At 42.0% G+C, this 26,753-nt stretch overlaps 1 protein-coding gene across 16 annotated transcripts in view; it reads left to right on the top strand.

The window, feature by feature from the left end:
• PIP4P2 (phosphatidylinositol-4,5-bisphosphate 4-phosphatase 2) overlaps positions 1–26,753 on the top strand; it is a 569,842-nt gene that overhangs the window by 71,849 nt on the left and 471,240 nt on the right. For all 16 annotated transcript variants that reach the window (XR_003854872.1, XM_029591643.1, XM_029591647.1 and 13 more), the window contains exon 4: positions 15,947–16,070. Coding sequence is in view for 15 of the 16 variants with exons in the window: in XM_029591643.1 (XP_029447503.1) it covers positions 15,947–16,070 (124 nt within the window). In the remaining variant the exon portion in view is untranslated. The remainder of the gene's footprint in view (positions 1–15,946; positions 16,071–26,753) is intronic.

Below are 26,753 nucleotides of genomic sequence, written 5' to 3'. Positions count from 1 at the left end.
CATTACGGCAGCCTACGTGCCTGCTGAAGTTGCCTTACTGAAGCAAAGACCACATTCCAGAAGGGCTCAGGCGGTATCATGAGCAGAGCTTTGTTTATTGTTGCCTGCTGAAATTTGCTAAGTGGTGACAATCATCTTTGCACACCTTCTCCAAGCATTACCGCTTGGATGTTAGGGCTAGGGAGGATGCTGCTTTTGCGTGGGTGGTTGTGTCTGGGCCGCTGGCAGTCTCCTGCTCTTTTTGGGATTAGCTTTTGTGCATCCCATTCATTGGGATTGACCTATCCGAATGTTAAGGAAGGAGAAATTACTACTTACCTGGGATTGAGTTACCCTTGGTGAAGGGTAGCTCAATCCCAGACCCACACTCGGCTGCTGGATTTGTATTTTTTGGTTAGCCTTCTTAGGACGAGGGTTGCAGAGTATGATTCCCGCTCTTCGTTGATAACTGGTAAGTAGCTTCTTTAGCTCTGAGTTTGCTGGATGTGTTCCTGTTGTTGAGAAACACAAATGGTTGCCTGATACTAATAATGTTCAAGTTTAATCAGGTTTGTCCCCAGTTTGGCTTTTCCAGAGAATACTGGTGGGCTGATGTCAGGACAGGACAATATAACCGTGTCGTCAGCTTTTGCTTTATCTCCATCTGCTGGCAGAGGTGTATAACCACTTACTGGGATTGACTTTCCCTTCATTAAAGGAAATTATCAGGTGAAGCAGAGTTGCTTACCTGTAACAGGTGTTCTCCCAGGACAGCAGGATGTTAGTCCTCACATATGGGTGATCTCATGAGATGGAACCCTGTCACGGAACACTTTTGTCAAAGTTTCTAGAACTTTGACTTGCACACTGAGCATGCCACGAACCCTGTAGCCACCAGGGGTCCCCCTTCAGTCTCATTTGTAGCAAAGGTACTAGCGAAAAATAAAATATGAAAAACGGTAACGAACCCAACTCCGCGGGGTGGTGGGTGGGTTTCATGAGGACTAACATCCTGCTGTCCTGGGAGAACACCTGTTACAGGTAAGCAGCTCTTTCTCCCAGGACAAGCAGGATGGTAGTCCTCACTTATGGGTGAATAGCAAGCTATAGGCTGAGTCATATGAATGAGGCCAAGGAGTACACAACATGTGCAACAGGCACAACAACTAGGGTGCTGTTGGCAAGGATGAGGCAGCCTGAAATTCAGTGGGTCGAGGTAGGACGAGTTGTGTTTCTACACTAGGAACAAATTCCTTAGGACAGACTGGCCAAAGCCAGAATCCTGTTGTCCAGCCTTTTTTTAGACAGTAGTGAGCTGCGAAGGTGTGGAGAGAGCTCCATATCACAGCCCTGCAGATGTCGGCAGTCGGTACTGAATGGTAGTGTGCTACTGACGTTGCCATTGCTCTGACGGAGTGTGCCTTCACTCGTCCCTTTAGTGGAAGGCCTGCTTGCTGGTAGCAGAATGCAATGCAGTCTGCTAACCAGTTTGATAGTGTTTGCTTGCCCACCGTATTCCCAAGTTTGTTTTTATCAAAAGATACAAAGAGTTCGGTGGACTTCCTGTGGGCTGTAGTGCAGTTTCAGTAAAATGCAAGAGCACACTTACAGTCCAAAGTGTGCAGGGCTCACTCACCCGGGTGAGCATGAGACCTTGGAAAGAAAGTGGGCAAGACGATGGACTGATTTAAATGGAAATCAGTTACCACCTTAGGCAGGAATTTAGGGTGAGTGCGAAGAACCACCCTGTCATGGAGGAACCTTGTGTAGGGTGAGTACGTCACAAGGGCCTGTAACTCACCCTGCGAGCAGACGTGATGGCTACTAGGAAAAGTACTTTCCATGTAAGGTATCTGAGTTCGCAGGAGTGCAAGGGTTCAAAAGGAGTGTGCATGAGCCATGCCAGGACAACATTGAGGTCCCATGCCACGACCAGTGGCCGCAGAGGAGGCTTAAGCTGTAATAAACCTCTCATGAAGCGACTTACCAGGGGTTGAGCCATTATCGGGGCAACCCTATTCCTTGATGGTAAGCAGACATGGCACTAAGGTGCACTCGGATAGATGACGTCTGGAGGCCAGATTCCGAGAGGTGCCAGAGATAATCTAACAGACTCGATATGGGGCAAGAAAAGGGATGCAAGCCCTTCTGTGTGTACCACAAGGTAAATCTCTTCCATTTAGAGCGGTAGGATTTCCGCGTGGAAGGCTTCCATGAAGCTATGAGGACTTGAGAAACGTTACTTGAAAGGTTGAGTGGTTGTAGTATCAACCTTTCAGCATCCAGGCAGTCAGAGATGCCAGCGTGTCTGGTGGCAGAGGAGTCGGTAAGGCACTGATGAGCGTATCGAGGCGCTCAAGAAGTGGTGCAAACATTGAGGGAGCTGGTTCCGGGACTGTTATGGGGGCTGGCGCCGGTGGCAAAAGGAAGCCTCGTAAGGCTTTCAGCACTACCTTTTGGACCATGCGATCCAATTCCTCCCAGGAATCTGGCATGGGTGGCACGGCTACTGGGGTAGGAGGCAGGCTAGGTGTCACTGGAGCTTCCACGGGGGCCCGTGGAGGCTCTGTGCCCTGCACCAGTAGGGAACACCTAGGGGTCCTGGGTCCAGAGGAGGATGGGGGCTCCTCTCCCCGGGCCCTCTTCGCAGGCGGCTCGATGGAAGCCTATGCCACTGCAGTATCGGTGCTGGTACCAGTTGGGGACGCCCAGTGCCGGTATCTATGTTTCCCTCGGTGCTCGGTCCGGTCTTTCCCCAGCACCGAGGATGATGTCCTCGATGGAGTCAGTGACGGACAGTCACCCTGTCCACGATGCTCCTGACGAATAGTCTCCGAGGTGAATGGACCCTCCACGGTCGGTGGCGCTTGAACTGGCATTGATGGAGCAGTGCGTTTTGAAGCAAACAACTGCTCCATTTTGTCCAGGCAAGCGTGACAGCCTTTGGGGGTCATTTGTGTGCAACTAGGACATCGATGGTCGTCGTGCGAGGGGCCTAAGCACAAAACACAGACTTCATGCGGGTCCGTTATGGACATGGTCCTCTGACACTTGGGGCATTTTCTAAACCCGGTCGCCATGTCAAATTGGCGGGCGTGCCGTCGGTGACCATCGGGCACCGAAGCGGTAAGCTGCCGGGAACAGACCACAAGTACCGGAAAACACACTTAACGAGCGTCGGAGGGAAAGGAGCGCAATAGGGGACCCCAGTGAGAGATTTTTAAGAAGATAAACTTCAAATATTTCCGTGAGGAAAGTTGTGAGAAATTTCTCACAGAGCTCCTAAACCACGAGGCAACTGCTTAGCGGAAAAAAAGAGACTGAAGGGGACCCTTGGTGGCTACAGGGTTAGTGGCATGCTCAGTGTGCCAGTCAAAGTTCTATAAACTTTGACAAAAATGTTCCGTGACAGGGCTCCATCTGGTGATGTCACCCATATATGAGTACTACCATCCTGCTTATCCTGGGAGAAGTAGTAATTTCTCCATTCACAAGATATACCACGTCTGCAGGAACAAATGAAATGAATCGACCAACGAATGCACATTCCTAATATGCACTTGAACATAAGATATGCCATACTGGGTCAGACCAAGGGTCCATCAAGCCCAGTATCCGGTTTCCAATAGTGGCCAATCCAAGTTACAAGTACCTGGCAAGTAGCTAAACATTAGATAAATCACAAGCTACTATTGCTTATTAATTACAGCAATAGCAGTTTATGGATTTTTCCTAGAGGAAGTTATCCACACTTTTTTTAAACCCATTTACCCTAACTGCTATAACCACATCCTCTGCAATGAATTCCAGAGCTTAACTATGCGCTGAGTGAAAAATAATTTTCTTTGATTTGTTTTAAATGAGCTACTTGCTAACTTCATGGAATGCCCCCTGGTCCCTCTATTATCTGAGAGAGTAAATGACCGATTTACATTAACTTGTTCAAGTCCTTTCATGATTTTGTACTCTTCTATCATATCCCCCTCAGTCGTATCTTCTCCAAACTGAACAGCCCTAACTTCTTTAGCCTTTCCTCATAGGGCAGCCATTCCACGCCCCTTATTTTGGTCACCCTTCTCTGCACTTTCTCCAGTGCAGCTATATCCTTTTTGAGATTTGGTGACCAGAACTGCACACAGTATTCAAGGTGCAGTCTTACCATGGAGTGATATAGAGGCATTATGACATCCTCAGTTTTATTTGCCATTGCCTTCCTTATAATTCTTAACATTCTGTTTGCTTTTTTGATCGCCACAGCACACTGAGCAAATGATTTCAATGTATTATCCACTATGACACCTAGATCTCTTTCCTGGGTGGTAACTCCTAAGATCGAACCTAACATTATGTAACTACAGCAAGGGTCATTCCCTCCCACATGCATCACTTTGTACCCGTCGTGCCAAACCCCATCCCCCACCTGGAAGCCCAATCCTCCCGCCCCGCGAGGACCCCCTGCAACCCACCACAATCTGCTTGAAATTTAACTACTCTGCATGTGGATTCTGAAGAATTGCAGGAGGACCTCCTTGCACATGCTCTCGCTCACACATATACACCCATTCTCTTTTTCCCACCATGGAAGGTGCAGGCAGCAGCCGCCTCTTCCTTGGGTCCCCATGGCATCAGGACGCTTCCTCTCTTTCCCTTTTATGGGGTTAGGATGAAAGAAAAGAAATAGATGCCTGTAGTCTTAAAACAATCCTTTATTGCAGTGGAGACACAAGGGTAGCCCGACTCTGGCCGAGTTTCGCCGTTTCAAAACAGCTGCCTCAGGGGCTAAAAACATAAATAAAAGCTTTGAGAATAAGAATAAAATAATATAAATGACATCATCAATAATTGTATAGTTATTTGAATCAATCAATCACATTTTAGTGAATCAGTCATTTAAAAGTTAGATAAAAAAGCCAAGGTGACATATAGAGGATAAATACACTAAAAAGATGGATTTGTAACAAACCAAGTGAATTTGTACATAGCCTCACGGTAGAATAAATTGCATAAAAACAAAATCCAGAATATTGATAAAAACATCAACATTACCTTACAATAATCTTCTTGAATTCATTAGTTATATATCGACTATGAATATAGTGTGATCATATAAAGAGCTGTATGATCTCTTATGTTGCGTCTGTAATGGTGCAGAAAAAAGATGACAATATCACATGATGTATTATACATTAAAGTTGAACATTAATCAAGATATTGTGAACATTAACTGTACATATCAATGTATCTTTGTTAATATAAATAAATATATCACTTAATGTTGTGTGTGGTTAAACTGTACTCTAATAAAATTATTGTTATAATATGTCTTACTGATGTATTTATATAAAATATTGAGCTTAAAAACTATAAAGGTGAAACAAATTAAGAAACTGTGGGAATAAAAATAATTGTTTAGAATCTCTGTGCTATGTGAAGATCTGTGATGTATGTGTATGTGGACATTATAAAATAGTGTATGATAAAAATATTAATTAAGACGAATATGGATGAAAAAAAGCAATACAAACTGGGGAGAACAACTCCTCGTACATGTGTGGATACAACAAATGCACATCCCTATAATATAAAAACTTTTAAGACATGAGTGCTTTGCTGATGGAGTCTGATCATAAAAAAACATATGAAATGAATAATGAAATAAAACCATTACATTCCTTTTTTATAGACCCATAAAGGAAATTGTGATCTTAGTAAACAATGTTCAAACATGCTAAATATAATTGTTTAGAATCTCTGTGCTATGTGAAGATCTGTGATGTATGTGTATGTGGACATTATAAAATAGTGTATGATAAAAATATTAATTAAGACGAATATGGATGCTAAATATAAGTCCTCCTGCTAGTCTCTGGCCCCTGCACAGAATTATGACCACTTCCTTTTCCGGTCCCCATGGGCAGGAAGGAGGAGGCCTAATTCCCACCAGGAACAATTGGTGTATTTCTTTCAAATCTGAGCAGGACCAGTGAAAGCACTAGACTACCGCCCCCAAACTTGTAGTATTCTAGGCAGCCACGTAGTTTGCCTAGTGCTTCCACTGGCCCTGTGCAGCACTCAATCTCATTTTCCTAGCCTTGACCTTTCTTCCAATGTTTTCAAATCCTCTCATTTTTTTTCATTTCTTCCAGTGTGTCTGCTCTATTACAGATTTTTGTAACCTTTGCAAATTAACAGTTTTCCCTGATGTCCCTCTGCAATGTTACTAGTAAAGATATTGAAAAGAACCAATCTGAGCACTGAACCACTGGTGACACCTCCCAGGCATATGGCAGTACTCTTCCTTCCTGATCAGAGGCCTACCACTTTTCCATTCATCCTCGCTTATCAGGGAGAGACAGCTCTGGAAAAATTGATGATTGGGATAACTACCATCCTATATCTAATTTGGCTTTTCTCTCAACAGTACTTGAAAAAGCTGTACTACCTCAATTAGTAAATCATTTGGCAGATCTAAATATTCTCTTTCCAAATCAATTAGGATTTAGGAAATATCATTCTACTGAGACTCTTCTCTCTTTAATGGATTCTGTTTTACGGGGTTTTGATTCTGGTGAATCTTATTTCTTTGTTTTAATTGACTTAACAGCAGCTTTTGATATGGTCTATCATACTTTTACTTCATCAGCTGATTAATATTGGGATTGATGGCAGTGTTCTCAAATGGTTTTCTTCTTTCTTATATAAGAGGTCTTTTCAGGTTAAATTTGGTAATCACATATTTGATACTTTTTATATTGATACTGGTGTTCATCAGGGTTAATCTCTTTCGGCTACCTTAATCAACATTTACATGCTTCCTTGATGTAAATTACTGGCAGGTTTAGGGATTTTCTTTTTGTATGTTGATGATATACAGTTTTATATTTTATTTACTAAATCAATTGAACATACAATTTCACTGATTTCAATTTATATGAAGGCTATTCAGCAAGTTTTGTCTCATCTTAAACTTACATTAAATCCTAACAAGACTGAAATTATTTGGTTAAGTAGAAATCTTTCTATGGCTAAACCACTGGCTTTCGATTTGGGTATGTTTAAAGTTACTCTTTATGATCAAGTACGCAATCTTGGTATGCACAATTAGATGAAGATGTCATCATGAAAAAGCATATTAGTAAACTAGTTAATTTAGGTTATGCTAAATTGCGCATATTTCATCGTTTGAAACCTCGATTGTCCTTTGAGGATTTTCGCATCATATTGCAGACTCTCATTTTTTTCAAACTAACCCCTAGCTTCATCAAAATGCTATAGTATTGCATGCATAATGCCCATGGTGCGTGTTTAGGGTAATTTTTAGAGTTGGTGCGGTAAAGTTTTTACGCCCTCCGATACTTCTATTTCGCAGCTCACGAAGTGCAGAGAGACTGAGAGCGCAAGCCTATTTATAAGACCCTCATAATAGTCAACTATTTATATCTCTATAGGAAGGCCAGCTAATAGCTCGAGGTGAGGTTTTGGTAGTGGTTTAGGGGCCAGTTTTACATACAGAGTGAGACGTAAGAACAGCACAGTACACATCGGTGAAGATTTGAAGTCATTTGGAGTGAGGAAAGTCTCACAAAAATGAGATTTCTACTTTGTTCTCTCGCCCTAGCTTGATGGACTCCAGGGTACCAACAAGCTAGGGTGAGATAACATAGTAGAAATGTCATCTTTGTGAGACTTTCCTCACTCCAAATGACTTCAAATCTTCACTGAAGTGTACTGTGCTGTTCCTACATTTCTGCATGTAAAACTGGCCCCTAAAATCTAAACCAGCATCAACACCTCACCTCGAGCTATTAGCTGGCCCTCCTATAGTCATAAATAGTTGAATTCTGTGAAGGCCTCGCTAGATGCTTGCTGTCTCTCGTCTCTCCTCTCTACTCCACTCCTCCCTCTCAAGCCCAGAAATGCCTGAAATGCAATTTGCAAAATGTATCGCGAATTGCGTTTTGGCCGTTTCGTGCGTATCGCACAGCTTAACGCCAGGAAAAAAGGTGTAGTTATTTCCGGCGTTAAAACCATGTGATAGCATGCGTTATGCTATGGCATGATGTGATATTGCCCCTCATTTTAATTAATCCTGGCCAAACCTCTCCCTAATCCCGCCCCTTCCAAAAATTTGCATTCACACCGTGCAATAGTGCTGTTAATGCACGCAATAACGCATTAATGCATACGATAATGCCATAACTCATTTTGCTGAATGACCCTATAAGACTGTTGTAACTCTTTACTACTTGATCTTCCTGAAAATATATTAAAACCTTTGCAATTATTACAAAATGCCTCAGCTAGACTGTTAGTAGGAACTAAGAAATTTGATCATATCACACCCTCATTTATCTCATTGCAGTGGTTACCAGTGTAATTTAGAATCAACCTAATAAATGAAGGTTGACCGACGTGCCGCAAATGCGCAGTAGAGAGCAGCTCTACTGCGCATGTGCGGGCGAGCACGTAGGTCTTAGGCAGCGTAAGGAAAAAAAAAACATGGTGGCGGCGGGCGGCGGCAGCGGCCAGTAGCGAGGGAGGGAGGAGAGAGGGAGAGGGAGGGACTGAGAGGGAGGGAGGGACTGGGAGGGAGGGACTGAATGAGGGGGAGGGACTGGGAGGGAGGGACTGAGTGAGAGAGGGGGGGGGAGGGACTGGGAGGGAGGGACTGAGTGAGAGAGAGGGAGGGAGGGACTGAGTGAGGGAGGGAGGGAGGTGTGGGTGAGTGTGTGGGAGGGAGGTAGGGGGTGGGGAAGAGTGAGGGGAGAGGGAGAATGAGGGAGAGGTGAGAGACAGGGATGTGAGTAAGTGGAAGGGGGAGAGGGAGAATGAGGGAGAGGTGAGAGACAGGGATGTGAGTAAGTGGAAGGGTAAGAAGTTGTGGAGCAGAGAAAAAGGGAGTGGAGGAGGGCTGAGAGGGTGGGGAGTGACTGAGGGAAGGGGAGAGAGGTGGGAGTGACTGAGGGAAGGGGAGGGAGGTGAGAGTGAGGGGAAGAAGGCAGTGGGAGACAGAGGGTGAGTAAGACTGTGGAGGAAAGGGGAGGAGTGAACGAGGGGAAGGGGGAGAGAGGGAGAAAAAGTGTAGAAGGGTGCTGTGTTAGAAAATGGACTGAAAACAAAATGTAATGTAGCCCGTTTTAACGGGCTTAACGGCTTGTTTACTATAAAGTATTAACTGTAATATTCAAAATTATTCACTTAAGTGATATTGGTTTTCATTGCTTTACATCGATATACTCCTCTATGAGTAATACTGTCTCAAAATAAAGGGCTTTTAGTTGTTCCAACAGTAATGAGTGCATATTTTACGCAAGTAAGAGATCGTGTGTTTTCCATAGCTGGACCTAAGCTCTGGAACTCACTACCTGAAATGTTGCATATGATAACAGTCAGAAAGATTTAAATGTGAGCTAAAAACATGGCTGTTTAAAAATTGCATATGATCCTATTTAAAGGTGAGAGAGTGAGATATGTATTGAACTACGAATGATGAGAGATAATCTTGGATTAGAAGCATGAAGGATAAAATGTAATGATTTTTTAATCATGATGTAGTAGTTGATATTTTTATTGTATTTGCTATATTTTAATAAATTTGTATTTTATGTTTTAATTTTGACTTAATCTAATGTTATTTTGTAAACAGTTGTGATCTTGACATGAATGACGGCATATAAAATATTTAAATAAATAAATAAGACGACTATACTAGTTACTACTCCTTTTGACTTAAATGTTCATTTTGGATCTATTTGCTGGCAACTTCATGGCTTCCATACTCTCTCCTTCAGCATCTGTGGTGATGTGGGGAACATGGGTGGAGTTGGCAGCAGCCATCTAGTGAACAAACTCCTTGTCTTAGGGTGTCGTGGATGGGTTTGGAGATGCCAGTAATTGATCAGCTAGTAACCTTTTCTTCATCATTGCTGCTTCCAGGGAGTCATCTGCTGTTGTGATGGTCATCTTAGTGGTTTCTGTCTCAGTTGTCAGATGGTTTAGAGATTCCTCTTGTATGCCTCCTGATTTCTTGAGTAGATGGTCCTCACTGACATCTGCTTTCCTTTTCTTGATTCTTGGCAGTTCCTCTAGTCACTAGCTGGTCCTTTTGAAATTTCTTGTATATGCTTCTTTGCGGACATATTTAGGTTTGTTACTATGGTGTATTTGCCTTCTTTCCAAGATGTGGGAACAGCTCCATTTCTGAAAGTAAAGGGATGGGCCCATAGGGCAAGGTTCCCACATCCATTATTCTGGTTTGCGATGCAGTATGAACATATCATTTTTCCTTTTATGGACAGGGCCTGTACATTTGTCTACTGCTGCCACAGAAGCTACACATAGTAACTTCTTTGCAGTCCTTTGTTTCATCTAGTTTCTGCAGATCTTTGTTGAACATTCCTTCACCTAGTGTCGGAGGATACCACATCCCCTGTAGGCTTGAGGCTGGCCCAGCGATCTCTCTACAAAAAAGATTCTTGGTAGATGCTGGAATCTATCCTTTCCACTTGGGTCTACTCGCTGATGACTGATTGACTGAGGAAGGTGATCAAATCTTTCCCAGGGATGTCCAGGCCCTGGAGTCTGATAGTGGCACAGATGGGGCAACATCGAAGCTTTCACAAAGTTTGTCTGAATACCGCAGACCCACAGGCATTGCTTATATTATTCCCTTCACCTACAGTATATCAGTTATACCCGAAATATTAGGGACTGTTTTTCATAACGGGGCAGGCACACCTGAAATTCCCATCCCTAATCAATGATGGGTCGTTTACTATATAAGAGGAAGAAGGGTGAGTGGATGGGAGGGACTGTATACTTAGAAAATTTCTGCTGCAGAGCTAGAAACAACAGTATGTACTAAAGAAAAGACTGTAAATGTACAGTGCAAGCAGTTACCCAAACTGTAGGTGATTTCTTTTCAAAAACTGAGCAGAAATTGGAATCCAGAACTCCCAGACAGCAAGAAGGAGAGTAACCTAGTGGCTAGAGAAGTGGGGCTGAGATCCAGGGAAGCCAAGGTTCAAATCCCACTTTTCCTGCTGTTTTTTGTAGTCTGATATATTTATAATCCACTATTCCAAAACAAATTTCCAACATACATTTACTTATACAATTATAGACCATCTATCAACATATTTATGTGGTTTACAATAACAGTAAATTATAAAACAAATTAACAATATCACAAAATATAATTAAAACCAACCTTGAAAAGTATCTTTAATTAGTGAAAACAAGCAAAAATGTAAGGTAATGCTTAGGGGCTATTCCATGAACATAACCAAATGTTCCTGGTCACATAAAGCACATTAGGTAGATAAAAAGAGTTAATGAACATAAAAATGGCATAATACATAAGTAGATAAAATCATGCTATCATTTAACAATAAAAAGCCATGTTTTCAGATGGCATCAGACCAAAAGATAATCCATCTCCTGATTTATAAATTCTGAAAATCGTTTCACAAGTAAAGAGCGATTTCAGAAAATGCTCTATATCTAGTTCTAACTAGCCTCATTCGCGACAGAGGAGTAATTAATCAGTCCTTTTGTGATGGCCTCAGGAAGCTGGCAAGATCATCATCTTAAGTGGTCCCCAGGGCCAAATTTAACAGTATGACACTCTTAAGCAGAAGGTCGGGGGCCAGGGAGTCCCAGTTTTTGGGTGCCTTCAGAATTTGTTGCCCTAGGCAAGTGCCTATTCCTAAATCCAGCCCTGGTGGTCCCTTGAAAATCAGTGAAGGGTTTTAAATTTAGCACAATTAATCATAGGTGGCTAGTGCAGTTGCTTTCATAGTGGGGTTGCTCTTTTTTTTTTTTTTTTAATTTTAGTCTTGGGGGAATTCTGCGCTACTGCGGAGCACAGAATTCCCCCCTGCACAGAATTGCCAAATTCTGCCAGAAAATGGCAGAGGAGACCCCAGCATGCTGCGAACGGAGTGTGCGAAGATGAAGGCCCTGGCGCTCTGCTTGCGGCGAAGATGAAGGCCCCCTCGTGCCACGCTCCGCTTGCAGCGAAGATGAAGGCCCCGGTAAGAGTGAATGTGTGTGTGTGTGAGAGAGAGAGAGCATGGGAGGTGAGAGGGGGAAATTATGCTCAAAATATTTAAAATTCTGCATCTCTATGAAATAATTTTTCTGTATTAATTTAAAATGTAATTACTTAGATTCATGTAAATTGTGTTATTTTGACTAATATAATTTGCAGAATTTTGTATAATTTTAAGTTTTTGTGCGCAGAATTCCCCCAGGAGTAATATTTTTACCAAGTAAAGCCTGCACATTGGCATTTTGTCCTGTTTGTGACCTATACTGTAATGTTTTTGGTAACCCCTAGTATAGGACGTCGCAATAGTTCAAGTTACTCAAAAATTAATACCCACATGAACGGTTTTAGGTCATGTAAATCTAAAAATGACCCAGTAATAGTTTTACATATGCAGCTCTAGAAGTTGCAGTTATTTGAGTTCAAAGCTAAAGGTTAAATCAACTAAAAACTGATCTTAGGTATGTCACTTCATCCTACTTTACCTCAGGTACTAATTTAAGGCCTGATTTACTCAGGCTTTTCTCCCATTCTATAGGGTGATATCTCCTGTTTACCAATGATGCACTGGTTATGAATTTTAATAGCCATGCATAGGATAAATGCTGACAGGTCCAGAATCTGCTATAGGAGAACGACTTTTACCCAGGTGAACTTTAAACTGCCTTGCATCAGTGGAAACTAAAGACTTTGTTCCAAGCAGTATTAGAGGCCTTGTTTCAGGCAGTATTGGAGGTCTTATCAGATGTTCTTATTTGCTGTTCCTGTGCAAATAAAGAAGCCATACAGAGAGACAGTACTACTTAAGATCTTAAGTAGATGTCAGGGACATTCAAAAAAAGAGCAACCTGAGACAATGTTGACACTCTGACACAGCTTGGTATGACCACCTGACAGTTTCTTCCCCAAAGAACTTGGGGGGGGGGGGGGGGAAGGGACCTGCCAATGTGGAAGCACCCTCCCCCCCCATAAAAAATAAAAGGGAGAAAAGACCTGCAATGAGGCAAGAGACCCTCCACCCACCGCGAGGGTATGCATGAGCTTTTGCATATTTATCAGTGGAGAAGTATAAGATGGGGGGAGGGGGGTCAGGAGACTTAAAGGAGTGCAGTTCCAAAAAGAGAAGTTCAGTTCCGGAAAGAAAAGTGGGTTTGGTTCCAGAAAAGAAAAGAACCTCCTGGCAGAGCGACCCGGAAGCCAAAAAAGGGAGCAGTGAGGTCCGGCACGGACCCCCAGAGGAAGAGGAGTCCCAAATCCTGAATGCAAAACCGGGGAGAAAACCCTGAGCGCGAGAACCTATGCCAAGGTTTCCCTGGAAGCAAAAGGAGGGTCTGAAGCCGGCCAGATCTCCCTAGCCCGAAGGGTGAGAACCAGCCCTGCCAGCCAGTCCAGGAAGTAAGCCTCTCCCCTGCCCATGCTCTCCAGCACTCCAGCCAGAACCTGCTTCGGAGGTGAACCGCCTGAACATTGGAATCAAAGGTAAGTAAGTTAGCCACAAGTCTTCATATCAAAGCACGCTAAGGTTTACGGCATGTTTTGTTACCACCCATTGTACAGAATTTTCTTTAGAGAAAACTGGTGCTTAGTAGCCAGGATGTTAAAGATAGGAATTATTATTATTTTCTAAATGCTATGTCTTGCCAAATCTGATAAATAAAAGTCTATTTCAGAGGAGCATACACATTGTCTTTTACCTGACTTATGATCACAAGGAAGCTGGGAGGACAACTGGCAGTGTCCTAACAGACAGATCCCTGCACCCCCCAACCGGCCTACAATTTTGTGTCTTATGGGGAAAAATGCTTAGTAAATGAGGCCCCTAGACTATAAGCCCTCTGAGACAGGGACCTACCTTTTGTACCTGAATTATATCTTGCTTTGCATACTAGTTAGGAAAGGTAAGTAACACAATCCATATTAAGCATTTTAAGAACCATTTTATGAAACTAAACAACACTGCAGAAAAATCTGTCTTCCATCTAAGAACATTTTCAAGTGGGGTAGGTGGGTATATTATACATTCAGAAGGAGAAACAGCAAAAGCACTGTGAGCACCTGTGTATTTTTCAGCTTAGTGAAATAGTTTTTTTTGTTTAGCAAACTTTTTTTTTCTCCTGTTACTTGTCTGTTTGAGGAGAACAGTGGAATACGAACCAGTTATTGCTACAGAATAAACTTTTAAATGCAACACAAGCTCCTTATTAAGCAATCACATCTTAATAGCATTTAGAGAAACACTATTGGAATTGGTACAGTGAAAACCTATACATTGCTGATGATTAGGGTTGAATTTAGACAAGCTTTTTGTAGTTTTTTTATCACTGCCCACCATTGGTGCCTCTTTCTTCCATCTTTTCCCATTGTAACTCTTCTCCCCTGTTTTGTCTCCTTAGCTTTCCTCTGTTCCTCTTTCCCACTCCTCGCTTAATTGCCACTGTCTGGCTCCCTTAGGCTTCCTTCCTGACAGCCTGCAGAAATACCTTAGAACATTCTGGTGATCGACAGGGGAATAGAAATGAATATTACTAATTTTATCTTGCTTCTTGTTAGGGGTAGGCTAATGCCTTCAGCATGCCACCAGTGGGGAAAACCATTGCTTCCTTTGCTGGACCAGTGCTGATCCAATGCAAACCATAGTAGACTCTGCTCTTCACTTTGTTAGACTTGTTTTATTTATAACCTGATGCAGCAGCAAAGATCACAAATGGAATCAGCATAGTTGGTCATCCTGCTTACCCAATTTCTGCTGAGCTGCTAACGACTTGGTGGCTTCTTTGCTACTGCACCACATAGTAACATTTCATAGCAAATGATGGAAGATAAAGACCAAAATGGCAAATCCAGTCTGCCCAGTAAGTTGTTTAGGGTTGTAATTGTCACTCTGTGCAAGTTAATCTCTCACCGCCTTGCATAGGATTGAAGCTGCTGCTCTATACAGGTTACTCCAGTACTTCATTTCCATCCTCTTGTACTAGGGATCCTCTAAGGCCAATACACAGCCGCTCTCTGGCTGAATGAGTTAGCAGGATAAATTTATCTGGCTAAGCTGGTCGATATTTAGCGATACAGCCATGCCAACTGAATATGCTCTGCTATCATTAGCCAGATAAGTTTATACAGCTAGCCATAGGACAGCCAAATAGCTGTCCTATACTTACCCAGCTAATTAAGCTGGATAAGGCTGAATACTGGCATTTAGCCAGCTAAGTAGCTCCGCCACAGAATGTCTCTGTCACACACATCACTTATCCAGCTGTTTAGCCAGATAAACAGTAAGCAGGCTAAGTGGCAACCTCTGATCACAGCCAAATATTCAGAGAGTGCCATTTAGCCAGCTAAGTCAAAACATAACTAAGTGGCGCTGAATATTGATCTCTTTCCATTTATCCCACCACATTTGAATTCCAATATTATTTTTCTGTTCACCACCTCCTGTGGGACAGCAGTCCAGTCATCCACCACCCTTTCTGTGAAAAAAATATTTTCTGACATTCCTGAGTCTTACCCCACTAGAGTTATAAGTCATTGAGAAAATGAATTTGAACTTTCATGCCATGATTTCATCCAGGCTCCTTCAGTGCTCTTCTCTTACAGTGTAATGAAAGGCTGCCAGCTTTTCTTAAGATCTGAGAGGAACCATGGCTTCATTTATACTTAAAATTAAACAAAATATCAGTTGCAGTTTAATTTGTTTCTAAACTGAGGTGCCTTTCCTTTTTTGACTCCTTGCATGAAATTCTTGAGCAAAACTTTCCTATGCATGGAAGCTATAAATTATATTCACAATTTTACGCCATTCCCTTGTGCCCCTGGAATGTACTGGATGCATAGCCACACAAAGTCCTTTTCCCCTCCAAGCCCCTAAATCATCATCTGAGGCGCATAATGGATTAAAATATATTCTCTTACTCCCCATAGTAGACGGATTATTAATCTTGGCCCAGTGATGCTGATTCCAGAAGAACAGCCAGCCCAGCCTGCCCTTCCAGTTCAGGCAGAAGGTACCAGAGTAGTGTGTGGGCACTGTGGAAATACATTTCTGGTAAGTAATCAGTCTGTATTAAAACATTGGCTACCAAAATATTGCCTTAGACTCCAACACTGATACCCCTTGAAATCAACTTATCCCCCCCCCCCCCCCCCCCGCAATCTCACCATGAACCTTTGTACAAAGTTCTCTTTGTTTTCACAAATATTATGCTTATTTTGAACTGTTGTGGCACTCTTTTTCTGAGTAGCCTGTTTCCTATGTACTTCTAATCTGCGTTCTCACAGTTCCTATTTCTCCATCCCCACCACCCTGTTTTATGTAATTTCCAAGCTTTATGTTTTGTTGATGTAAACCGATATGATGTCCCCACTAATATCGGTATAGAAATTCAAATAAATAAAATAAATAAACTGATATAAAGTGGAATCTTTCATGTACATTGATTCTTCCTGTTTATAATAATGCTTTGCAAAACCTCTGAGCTAAGATGGGCCAGGGGAAATAAAATTAATTAATTCCTTGGAAGGCTAAAAATTGAGAAACAGCAAGTGACCAAGGTCCTGATTTGTTAGGGCTTTTCTCCCAATCTTAGTCTATGAAGGAAAAAAAAAGCTTAGTAAACCTGGATCCAAAAGAATCGTGTGAAGCTTTTATCATCCTTGCAAAAGATTTAAAATCCCATGCAAAGGAAATACCATTGACATGCTAAAAGAAGTAGGGAGTCTTGGGGATTAATAGTTGGTGTAGGTGTAATGTATATGTTTTAATCTGCATAAACAAACATGAAATATTTTATTGTATCAGCTCTCTTCCATTTATTTAATACTTTATTTTTCTTAACCTGGCAACTTCCTCCAACTCTTTTGGAACCATGAACCTTAAATTAGTGTAATCTTTGCAGTGACAGGCCTCAGCCAGGGTCTAGGCACCAGCCTTCTTCCGGAACCCTGCAATCATGAGTCCTAAATCTTTGTATCTCAGTGGCTTTATTTTATCCCCAACATTTAAGGCTACTATTCCACATTGCTCCTGTTCTGTCTGAAGAGAGTATATTTTGATATGATCACTTTCCAGCACTGATTTTCACCAATCTGTGACTCAATGACTAGAACCACATTAGTGTCCTTTTCCACCATGGCAGCTTCTAAGTAGATGATTTTGTTAGATACTCTGCCAATGTACATGACTATCTAAGATTTTGTTTTCCTACCAGCACCTCTTTTCTTTCCTATCAGTTCGTTTCTCTGAGAACAAGCAGGATGGCAGCCTTAACAAGTGGATGACATCAGCCGAGAAATCTGGCCCAGAACTTTTGTATCTATTTTCCTAGAGCTTTGTGTTCTATTGGGCATGTGCAGGCTGGCATTATGCTGCACATCCATGCAGAGGCTACTCAGTCCCTTCTTATGAACTTTTTATTCTACTTGTTTTGGAGTTTTTTCTGTGAAAAATCAGACAGGAATAGTTTGTTATGAGGCCCTGTAGTCTTTTTCTCCTTCCTTAATGTCCCTAGATAGGTTTCTCGTTCATTTTTTTTCTAAATTTCCATTACATTGTCGCTCCTGGTCGGTGCATTGCCCACTGGCAGTAATCAAATTTGATTTTGCTTCCTTGTTTTTTTGTCCAGTTTTTGGAAAAACTGTCAATGACTTCAAAAAATGCCCCCTATGACACAGGGTCATGTCTATCATGGACTCCTTGATAGATGTGACCTATGCGAGAGGCATCGCATGGTGCCCTAGGGCAGCGTTGATGTGTTATAATGACACCTAGAGGAAGCCAGAACTGCATAGAGCCCATGGAGAAGCACTTTGGCACCATGAGTCCAACCCATCAACATCAAGGGAACCAGAAGCTGCACTGAATGCAGGTGGTGCATCAAGCTTCTTTGACATTGAGAAGAACTGCAGAGCAGACCATCATCTGGATTTCCTATCCAAAGAAGGCCAAGAGTTCACCATCTTCGGCTCCAAAATGTTCCAATGCCAGGCATCGAGTGACGGTGATGAAGTATTGATATGTCTCCAGTTGTGGACATTGCTTGGAACAGGGGAATTCTGGCTGTGAAGCTCCCAAAGTGTTCCTGCAGAGAGAAGAGCTCATTCTCTAAGCATTCCTGGGAATTGTAACAATATCCAAGGGTCCTGGTACCTCTGGTTTCTCATGAAGACTGGCCTCCCCTCCTGGGTTGGCATTGGCAATCTTTGAGTAGCAGCTGGACAGGAGAATCCAGCAGGCCTTGGACAAGGCCTTTTGGATCACTGGTGCCTCTGCCTCAAGTGCACTGATGTCGATACAGACAGATGTCCAACCGCTGCTGGAATCCATGCAGCTGCCTAACAGCCTGGCACAGACACTGGTGCCGATGCTAGTCCTCAGGGAGAAATTGACAGTTTATCTGTTTATAACAGTTTATAACCCGCCCAATTATTAGACCACTGTTCCAAGTGGTTTATATCATCAACATACACAATAAAACAAAAAACATCATAAAAACAGACAAAGCTCCATGAAAACGTATCCAAAAGCTTCACAAAACAGATGAGCCTTTACCTGCTTATGAAAGATGCTATAATCCTGTAACTGCCTGATTTTCTCGGGAGAGCATTCCACAAACGTGCTATACAAAAAAAAAGCCTGTTTCTTGGAGTCTCACCTTTGCTGCACTTGTGCATATACACCACTGTCTTTAGGTAATCATGGCCCTCACCCCGCAAAGCCCTAAAACTCAATGATAAAACTGTAAATGTAATTCTCTGATTTATTTATTTAAAGCTTTTCTATACCGTCGTTTAGTAATGTACCGTCACAACGGTTTACATCTAGGCACGAAATATGTCTGGTTTTTAAGTTATCCAAAGGGTGCCAATATTATACGGTTACATAGTTCAATAATATACTCTACATGAGAAGTGGGTTGGAGCTACTATTTATCTGATTATTGGGATAATCATGTATGTGTATACTGTTTCAAACTAATATTTAATTATGAGTAAAAATAATAAAATAATCAATGGTGCTTTCTATAGGTGACTTTCAGCTATATGTATTTGTTGATTATTCAGCGACCTCACTGTGAAATGCTTTTTTGTAGAGCCAGGTTTTTAAACTTTTTTTTGAAGAGTTTTAATTCTTTCATTAGCCTTAACTCGAGTGGTAATGTATTCCATAATAATGGTCCTGCCAAAGATAATGCTCTCTCTCTAACTTGTCAACTTTGCTTTTTTGACTGAGGGTATGGTTAGTAGTGCTTTATTGGCAGACCTGAGATTTCTTTGAGGGACATGCAGTCATAGTGCAGTGTTTAGCCAGTCGGCATTTTCGTCATTTATTAGTTTATGAATTGTGCATAGAGTTTTGAATTGCACTCTTTGTTCTATTGGGAGCCAGTGTAAATCCGCAAGTGTTTGGGTGATATGATCTCTTCTGCCTTTTCCAGTAAGTATTCTGGCAGCTGAGTTCTGTAGTATTTGCAGTGGTCTGATAGTAGTATATGGTAATCCTAGGAACAGTGTGTTACAATAGTCCGTGCTAGCAAATATTAGTGCTTGAAGTACTGTACGAAAGTGTTCTTGAGTTGGTTTAAGTCTTCTAAGGACCATTAATTTGGCGTAGCCTTCTCTAACTTTCAGTTATATGTGTTGCTTAAGGCTGAATTCTGTGTCTATAATTACCCCTAGGTTTCTAGCCTTATCAGTTAGCTCCACTGATTTATCGTTTTTAAGTTTGATGGGATTTTGAATTTTTACAATGTTTTTTCATTCAAGGTGGATAAATTCCGTTTTTTCTATGTTAATTACTGGTTCCATTTGGTTTAATAGTTGTTTTATTATGTCTAGGTACAACATTGCAAAATTCAGTGTTTTCTCAATTGATTCTTCAACTGGTAGAATTAGTTGAATGTCGTCAGCATATATGAAGTGTGTGATACCCAGCCCTGGCAGAGTGGGGGCATGTAAATGTTAAATAGAGTCGCTGAGAGTGCTGATCCCTGGGGGACTCCTGTTTTTAGGTCGATTTTGTCTGATATTGTGTTTTTTATCTGTACCTGATAAGATCTATTTGTAAGATAGGATGTGAACCATTCAATTGTTTTCTTTTGTAATCCAATTTCTTCCAGTCTTTTTAATAGTATGTTATGGTTTACTGTGTCGAATGCTGCGGACAGATCTAGTAGTATCAAGATGTAGTGTTTTCCGCTATCAAATCCGCGTAGTACGTTATCAGTTAGAGATATTAGTAATGTTTCGGTGCTATAGTGTTTTCTGAAACCATGTTGTGATGGATAGAGTATGTTACTGTTGTCTAGATGTTCTGCTAGTTGCTTTTGTACTGCCTTTTCAATTAATTTCGCGATCATAGGCAAGTTTGAAACAGGTCTATAGTTACTTAAGATGCTTGGGTCACTGTTTTTCTTTTTTAGAATTGGTTTAATTATTGCATTTTTCAGTGAATCTGGCATTACTCCTTCAGTGAGTGATAGATTAATTATTTTGGCTAAAGTGTAGGAGGTTATATCGGTTAGTTTTTTTATATCTGTTGTGGGAATGGTGTCAATTGTAGGTGGAGCAGGGTTCAACTTTTTTTATCATGGATTCTACTTCGGATTGTGATACCTCATCAAATGTGGAGAATTGTGTCATCTCTTTTTTGCATTTTGATTTCCTGTTTAGTTAGGATCGGAATCTTAGCTCTAAGGTTTGAGATTTTGTCTGAGAAATAGTGTGCTAAGTCGTTGCATTTGTTTTCTTGTGGGGTTTGGGGCATATCTGCTTTATCATTGGTAAGATTATTAACTATGTTGAATAGTGTTCTTGGGTTATTTGAGAATTTTTCAATTTTTGAACTAAAGAATTGTTTTTTTTTGCGTCAAGAATTACTTTTTTGTAATAGGCTAGTTGTTTCCTAAATTTGGTTAAATTCTCTGCTGATTTGTCTTTTCCACCTTTTTTCTTTTTTTCTCAGATTTTGTTTGATTTCCTTTATTTTTTCGTTAAACCAAGGGTTTTTTTGTTTGGGCTCATGTGTTTGCTTAGTTCTTGTGGGGTTAATGTTGTCTGCCAGTTTACTTGTGTTTGTTAGCCATTCTGTTGTTGCGTCTATACAGTTTTTGTGATTAAAGTTTATTAGAATTTCTTCTAATTTGTTTTTTAATATGTCGTGGTTAAAGGGGGGGGGGGGGTGATATTTAAATTCTAGGGGTTCATTGTTCAGTATTTCTTTTGGTTTTCTGAATTTGATATCAGACTGGATTAGAAAGTGATCAGACCAAGGAATTTGATTATAGCTAGAATTGATGTGGTCAAGGAAGTTATTGTTGATGTATGTTAGGTCAAGTGAGTGTCCTGCTTTGTGTGTGGGTTTATCTGTAATTAAAGTGAACCCTAGTGCTTCCATCATATCGTTTAGTGTCTGGCATGTATTTGATAATGGAAACACGTTCATGTGAAGGTTAAAATCTCCCATTATGATGGTTGGTTTTGATGTGTTTAGGTTTATTGTTAAATATTCTATTAATGGGGATATGTTTAGGTCAAGTAGGCTGGGAGGGCAGTAGATAACGCATATTTGAGTGTGTTCGGTGTCAAAGTACAATTTCATGATTTATAGGGGGTGTTGTTGGAATCACTTTACATTTGAATTGTTTTTCAATAATTAGAGCTATGCCGCCTCCATGCTTATTTATCCTTGGAATTGAGAATGTCATAGTTTCTGTGTGCTATATGGTTCTTAATGGTAATGTCCGATTTTTTTTAGCCATGTTTCAGTAATAGCTATGAAATTTGGTTTAATGTTATATAGTAAGTCTGTAATTATTGGGAATTTCTTTGTTATAGATTGAGCATTTACTAGAATGAAAGTTAGTGTTAATAGTTCATTTAGGCTTAGTGTGGTTGGATTTTTGGTTGTCTTTACTTTAATGAGATTATTCCGGTTGATTTTTTTTTATCAATTGATTTGAAGCTTTCTTTTGTTTTATGTAAATAGTTGTGCCTGTTGCTGTACTTACCTTTGTTGGTGCATGTTTCTATGAGTTGAGCTGTTGATTCATCCCATCCTTTTAATGATTCCATCCTGTCTTGATTCTGGTGCGTGTTTCCAAGGGTTTTTCCTTTGATTTTACCTTAGGCGTACGAAGGGGCATGCCCCTTTGTACCCCCTTTGGCGCGCGGCGCCTCTGGTCCAGGCCTCCTTTTAACTCCCCTCCCAACGCAGCTTCCAGCGTCAGCAGCGTCGGTCAGGGGGCGGGGCTTGATGACTCTTCCGGTCCGGATGCGTCGTCTGTGGGAGAAAGAGAGACAGGGAAAAAAGACAAAAAAACCAGGTCACAGAGCGGCGATTTCTTAAGTGGGCCTCTGGGTCTTCATGAGGCAGCAGGTAGTCACCTTGTGCCTCTGGAGAGATATGGCTTCTTAAGGGAACCCCAGCAGCAGTTGTGCATCAGTATTTAATACTAATTGCAACGCCCTAAGATGACAACATGGTAAACCCACATAAAGTGCATTACAATAATTCTAGGTCGAAAAAACAAATTTTTGTATCACCCTAAAATCATTCTTTTAACAGACGCAATTTCCGAAGTTTATAAAAACTAGCATGCACAACTGTCAGCAGCTGTTCTCAAAAGGAGAACACATTGTCTACAAATACTCCCAAATTATTTACCTAGATCTAATGGGAAGGGCCTGATCCTCTAAAACTCTATGGGGGGTACATTATTAACAGTGTTCCAAGAGATGTAGAGGATCTCAGTTTTGGAGACATCCAACATTAAACCGTTCTGGTGCATCCAGTCTTTCACTTTTTTTTCAGTACAATCTGTATTTGGGAAAAGACCTCACTTACATCCCTCTTAATCTTATTTTTCATGGCATCTGCATATGCCATGAAAAATACACTCAAATATTGTAACATACAGCAGAACGGAAGAAGATATAAATTAAAAAGAATAGGCAACAGAGAAGAACCTTGGGGAACAACTGTCACCAGCAAGGTCCATAAAGAACTATTGCTATCAGTGCAAACCTGTTGACAACGGTCCTCCAAAAAAAGAAGAAAACCAACAGGAAACTACACCCCCAATCTCACCTCTTCTAACAGTCTATTTAATATTTTGTGTGACAGAGTCAAAGGCAGAGGATATATCAAGTAGTACAATTATCACATCCTGCCTCTGATATAACATACGTAACACATAGTCCAAGACAGAGACTAACCATCTCAGTTCCCTGACCTTTCCTAATTCCACATTAATCAGATTTTATATAAGATTCAAACTCAATATAATCCACTAATTGAGCCAATACCAGCCTCTCAATTACCTTACCTAAGGGAGGGAGAATTGTAATGGGACAATAACTCGCTGGTTCATTGGGGGGTAAACGGGGACCCTTAAGGATAGGACGCACTATACCTCTCTTGAATTGAGATGTCATCAAACCCTTTTCTAAAGACCGGTTAACTAATGTAGTTAGAAATGATAACATTTCATCCCCTAAACTACTCAGAACCCAAAGAGGGCACAAATCCAAGGGACTAAAAGAGGACCTCAAAGCTGCTGCAGCTTCAGTAGAAGCAACTCTCTCAAAGTTAATCCACCTTTTTTACAACTAACTCCCCCAACAGTAGAGTGCTGATCTAAATCAAATTTCACTTGAATCTTCTTCAATTTTTCATAACAATAGTTTGGAAAGACATTACAAGCTACCAATTCTATACTATCCTTGTCCTCAAAAGGCTCAAATAATCGGGAGTCAATACAAAATATCTGAGGATGGTTTATGGATACTTGGAGCTGCCTAATAAAATAACCCTTCTGGTTATTTTCTAGTTCCTCACCCCAATAGTAACCCAAAATCGTTGGGAGTATAGTGCCCCCCCCATCCCCAAAGGTATGAAAAAAAATCATTGGTAATTCGTGGAACTCCCCCCAATGCCCTGCTACACACCCAAACCTCCAAAAATTGTAGAGGATCCTACGATAGGGCTTGGGGTGCCCTCTAGCCCTAGGCCTGGTCGGTGCCATTTTGGCACAGACCTGACCCTGTCCCAGTCAAATTAGGGCAAGGTCCAGTGATTGGACCTAGGCCCCAGTGGGGAGGGCGTGGGGAGTTCTACTAACTACCACTGATGTTTTTGTTCATACATTTGGGGGTTCATACATTTGGGGGATATAGTGCCCCAAAATCATTGGGGCACTATATCCCCAATGATTTTGGGTTACTATTGGGGCGTAGTGACAGTCTTTATGTATTTGGAAAGGGAGAGTGGGAGCCCAATTTCTTTATTGATGACAGGTTTGGGGGGTGGGGAGCTGTTGGCATATGTGGACTTTAATCTTTTTTTTCACTTCTGGGTGTTGTGCGGCCTTGGGTTGAGCCAGGAGTCAACCTTGACCCCCATTACACTTAATTTTTTGCCATGGCATTTCATTTTTTTAAAGCATGGCCCTTTAAATCTAATGCGGGAGCCTTAGGACCCACATTAAAATCCCGGGGCTCCAATGATAGATTTAACATTTACCTGGGAGATGTTAATTTATTGTGACTGACTACTTTCTTAATCGGCCACAATAAAAAAAGAATAACTTTACGTTTATAATATGTATCCTGTTATATCCTTAATTCACATTTGTTAAGAGAATACCTTTTAAATCTTGTAAACCGTTGTGATGGCTTCACTGAATGACTGTATATAAAACTCAACAAATAAATAAATAAATAAATAATTAACATAGAATTACCTGTTAATTAGTTGCTTTGCATGGATTTGCAAAATTCATGCATGCAAATTGTAATAGGGGAGGGAATCTGGACAGTGCCATACTAAATATCACGTATTAGAGCCCTATTGCAGTTTGATGTATCTCCCACTGAGTTTGTACCTGAGGCCACGGCGGGTAATGTAGAGATTACTTACCTGATAATCTCGTTTTCCTTAGTGTATGCAGATGGACTCAGAACAAATGGGTATAGCGTGCTCGTGCCAGCAGTAGGAGAAGGATCTGACGTCAGCACGGGTACATATACCCCGCAGGAAGTGCAGCAATTCAGTAATATTCCTTGCAAAAGCTTTATGAATATATGTGTGACTGACCGATTGATTAAGGGAACATGATTACTCTGACCGATTGATAGTAGCTGGAGACCGTCAGTGTTCTCAACTGGAAGGCGTCGACACCCGGTAGGGTGGATGCCCTATATAAGAAAACATGGCTTACCGTGAGTCGGTAAATCCCATGTATACCGGCAGCCGGGCGGGATGCTGAGTCCATCTGCATACACTAAGGAAAACGAGATTATCAGGTAAGTAATCTCTACATTTCCTAGCGTGTAGCAGATGGACTCAGAACAAATGGGATGTACAAAAGCTACTCCAGGACTGGGTGGGAGGCTGCCCGAGGTCCGTTTAGGATTGCCCTCGCAAATGCTGTGTCCTCCCTAGCCTGGACGTCCAGACGGTAGAATCTGGAGAAGGTATGGAGGGAGGACCACGTTGCCGCTTTACATATCTCTGCCGGCGACAGCATCCTAGTTTCTGCCCATGAGGCCTCCTGCGCTCTGGTAGAGTGAGCCTTGACCCGTAGAGGTGGTGGTTTTCCCGCTTCTACGTAGGCCGCCTTAATAACTTCTTTGATCCAGCGGGCGATGGTTGCTCGTGAGGCCGCTTCCCCTTGCGTCTTCCCGCTGTGAAGGACGAACAGGTGGTCCATCTTTCGTACTGCTTCTGACATTTCCAGGTATCTGAACAGCAGCCTGCCGATGTCGAGATGGCGCAGTCTTCGACCTTCTTCGGACTTCAAACCTTCCGTGGTTGGCAAGGATATGGTTTGGTTGAGGTGGAAGTGTGAGACTACTTTGGGTAAGAAGGAAAGAACAGTGTGAAGATGGATAGCCCCTGGAGTGATTCTGAGAAACGGATCGCGGCAGGACAGCGCTTGTAGCTCGGAGATGCGGCGTGCTGAGCATACGGCCAGCAAGAACACCATCTTCAAGGTTAACAAACGGAGGGCCAGGCCTTGGAGGGGTCTGAAGGCGAGTCCCGCTAGGAATTCCAAGACTAGATTGAGGTTCCACAGGGGCACCGGCCACTTCAGTGGCGGCGAATGTGTTTGACTCCTTTCAGGAAACGTGAAACTTCTGGGTATGTGGCAATGCTATTGCCGGCACTCCTGGGGCCGTAGCAGGATAGCGCTGCCACCTGAACCTTGATTGAACTGAGGGACAGACCCTTCTGAAGTCCATCTTGCAGGAAATCCAGAATGATGGGGATTTTAGCTGCATGCGGATTGGTGCTGCGAGTTTCGCATCAGGCTTTAAATACTCTCCAGATCCTTATATAAGTTAGTGATGTGGAGAACTTGCGTGCTCGGAGGAGTGTGTCTATTACAGGCCCCGAGTATCCCCTTTTCTTCAGTCGAGCCCTTTCAATTGCCAGACCGTAAGAGAGAATTGAGCTGGATTCTCGTGGAGGATGGGACCTTGTCTCAGCAGGTCCCTGTGTGGAGGCAGGGGTAGTGGATTCCCTGCCAGTAGTTTTCTCATGTCTGCGTACCAGGATCTTCTTGGCCAGTCCGGGGCCACTAGAAGAACTAGGCCTTTGTGCCGCTGAATCTTGTGTATAATGGCGCCCAGCAGGGGCCATGGAGGAAAAGCATATAGCAGGATCCCCTGAGGCCATGGATGTACTAGAGCGTCGATCCCGTGGGAGAGAGGATCTCGTCTGTGACTGAAG

The sequence above is a fragment of the Rhinatrema bivittatum genome, chromosome 2, assembly GCF_901001135.1.
Source record: "Rhinatrema bivittatum chromosome 2, aRhiBiv1.1, whole genome shotgun sequence".
NCBI classification, from domain to species: Eukaryota; Metazoa; Chordata; class Amphibia; order Gymnophiona; family Rhinatrematidae; genus Rhinatrema; species Rhinatrema bivittatum.
Note: the sequence above shows the minus strand (reverse complement) of the source record. Positions and strands in the feature narration are given on the sequence as shown.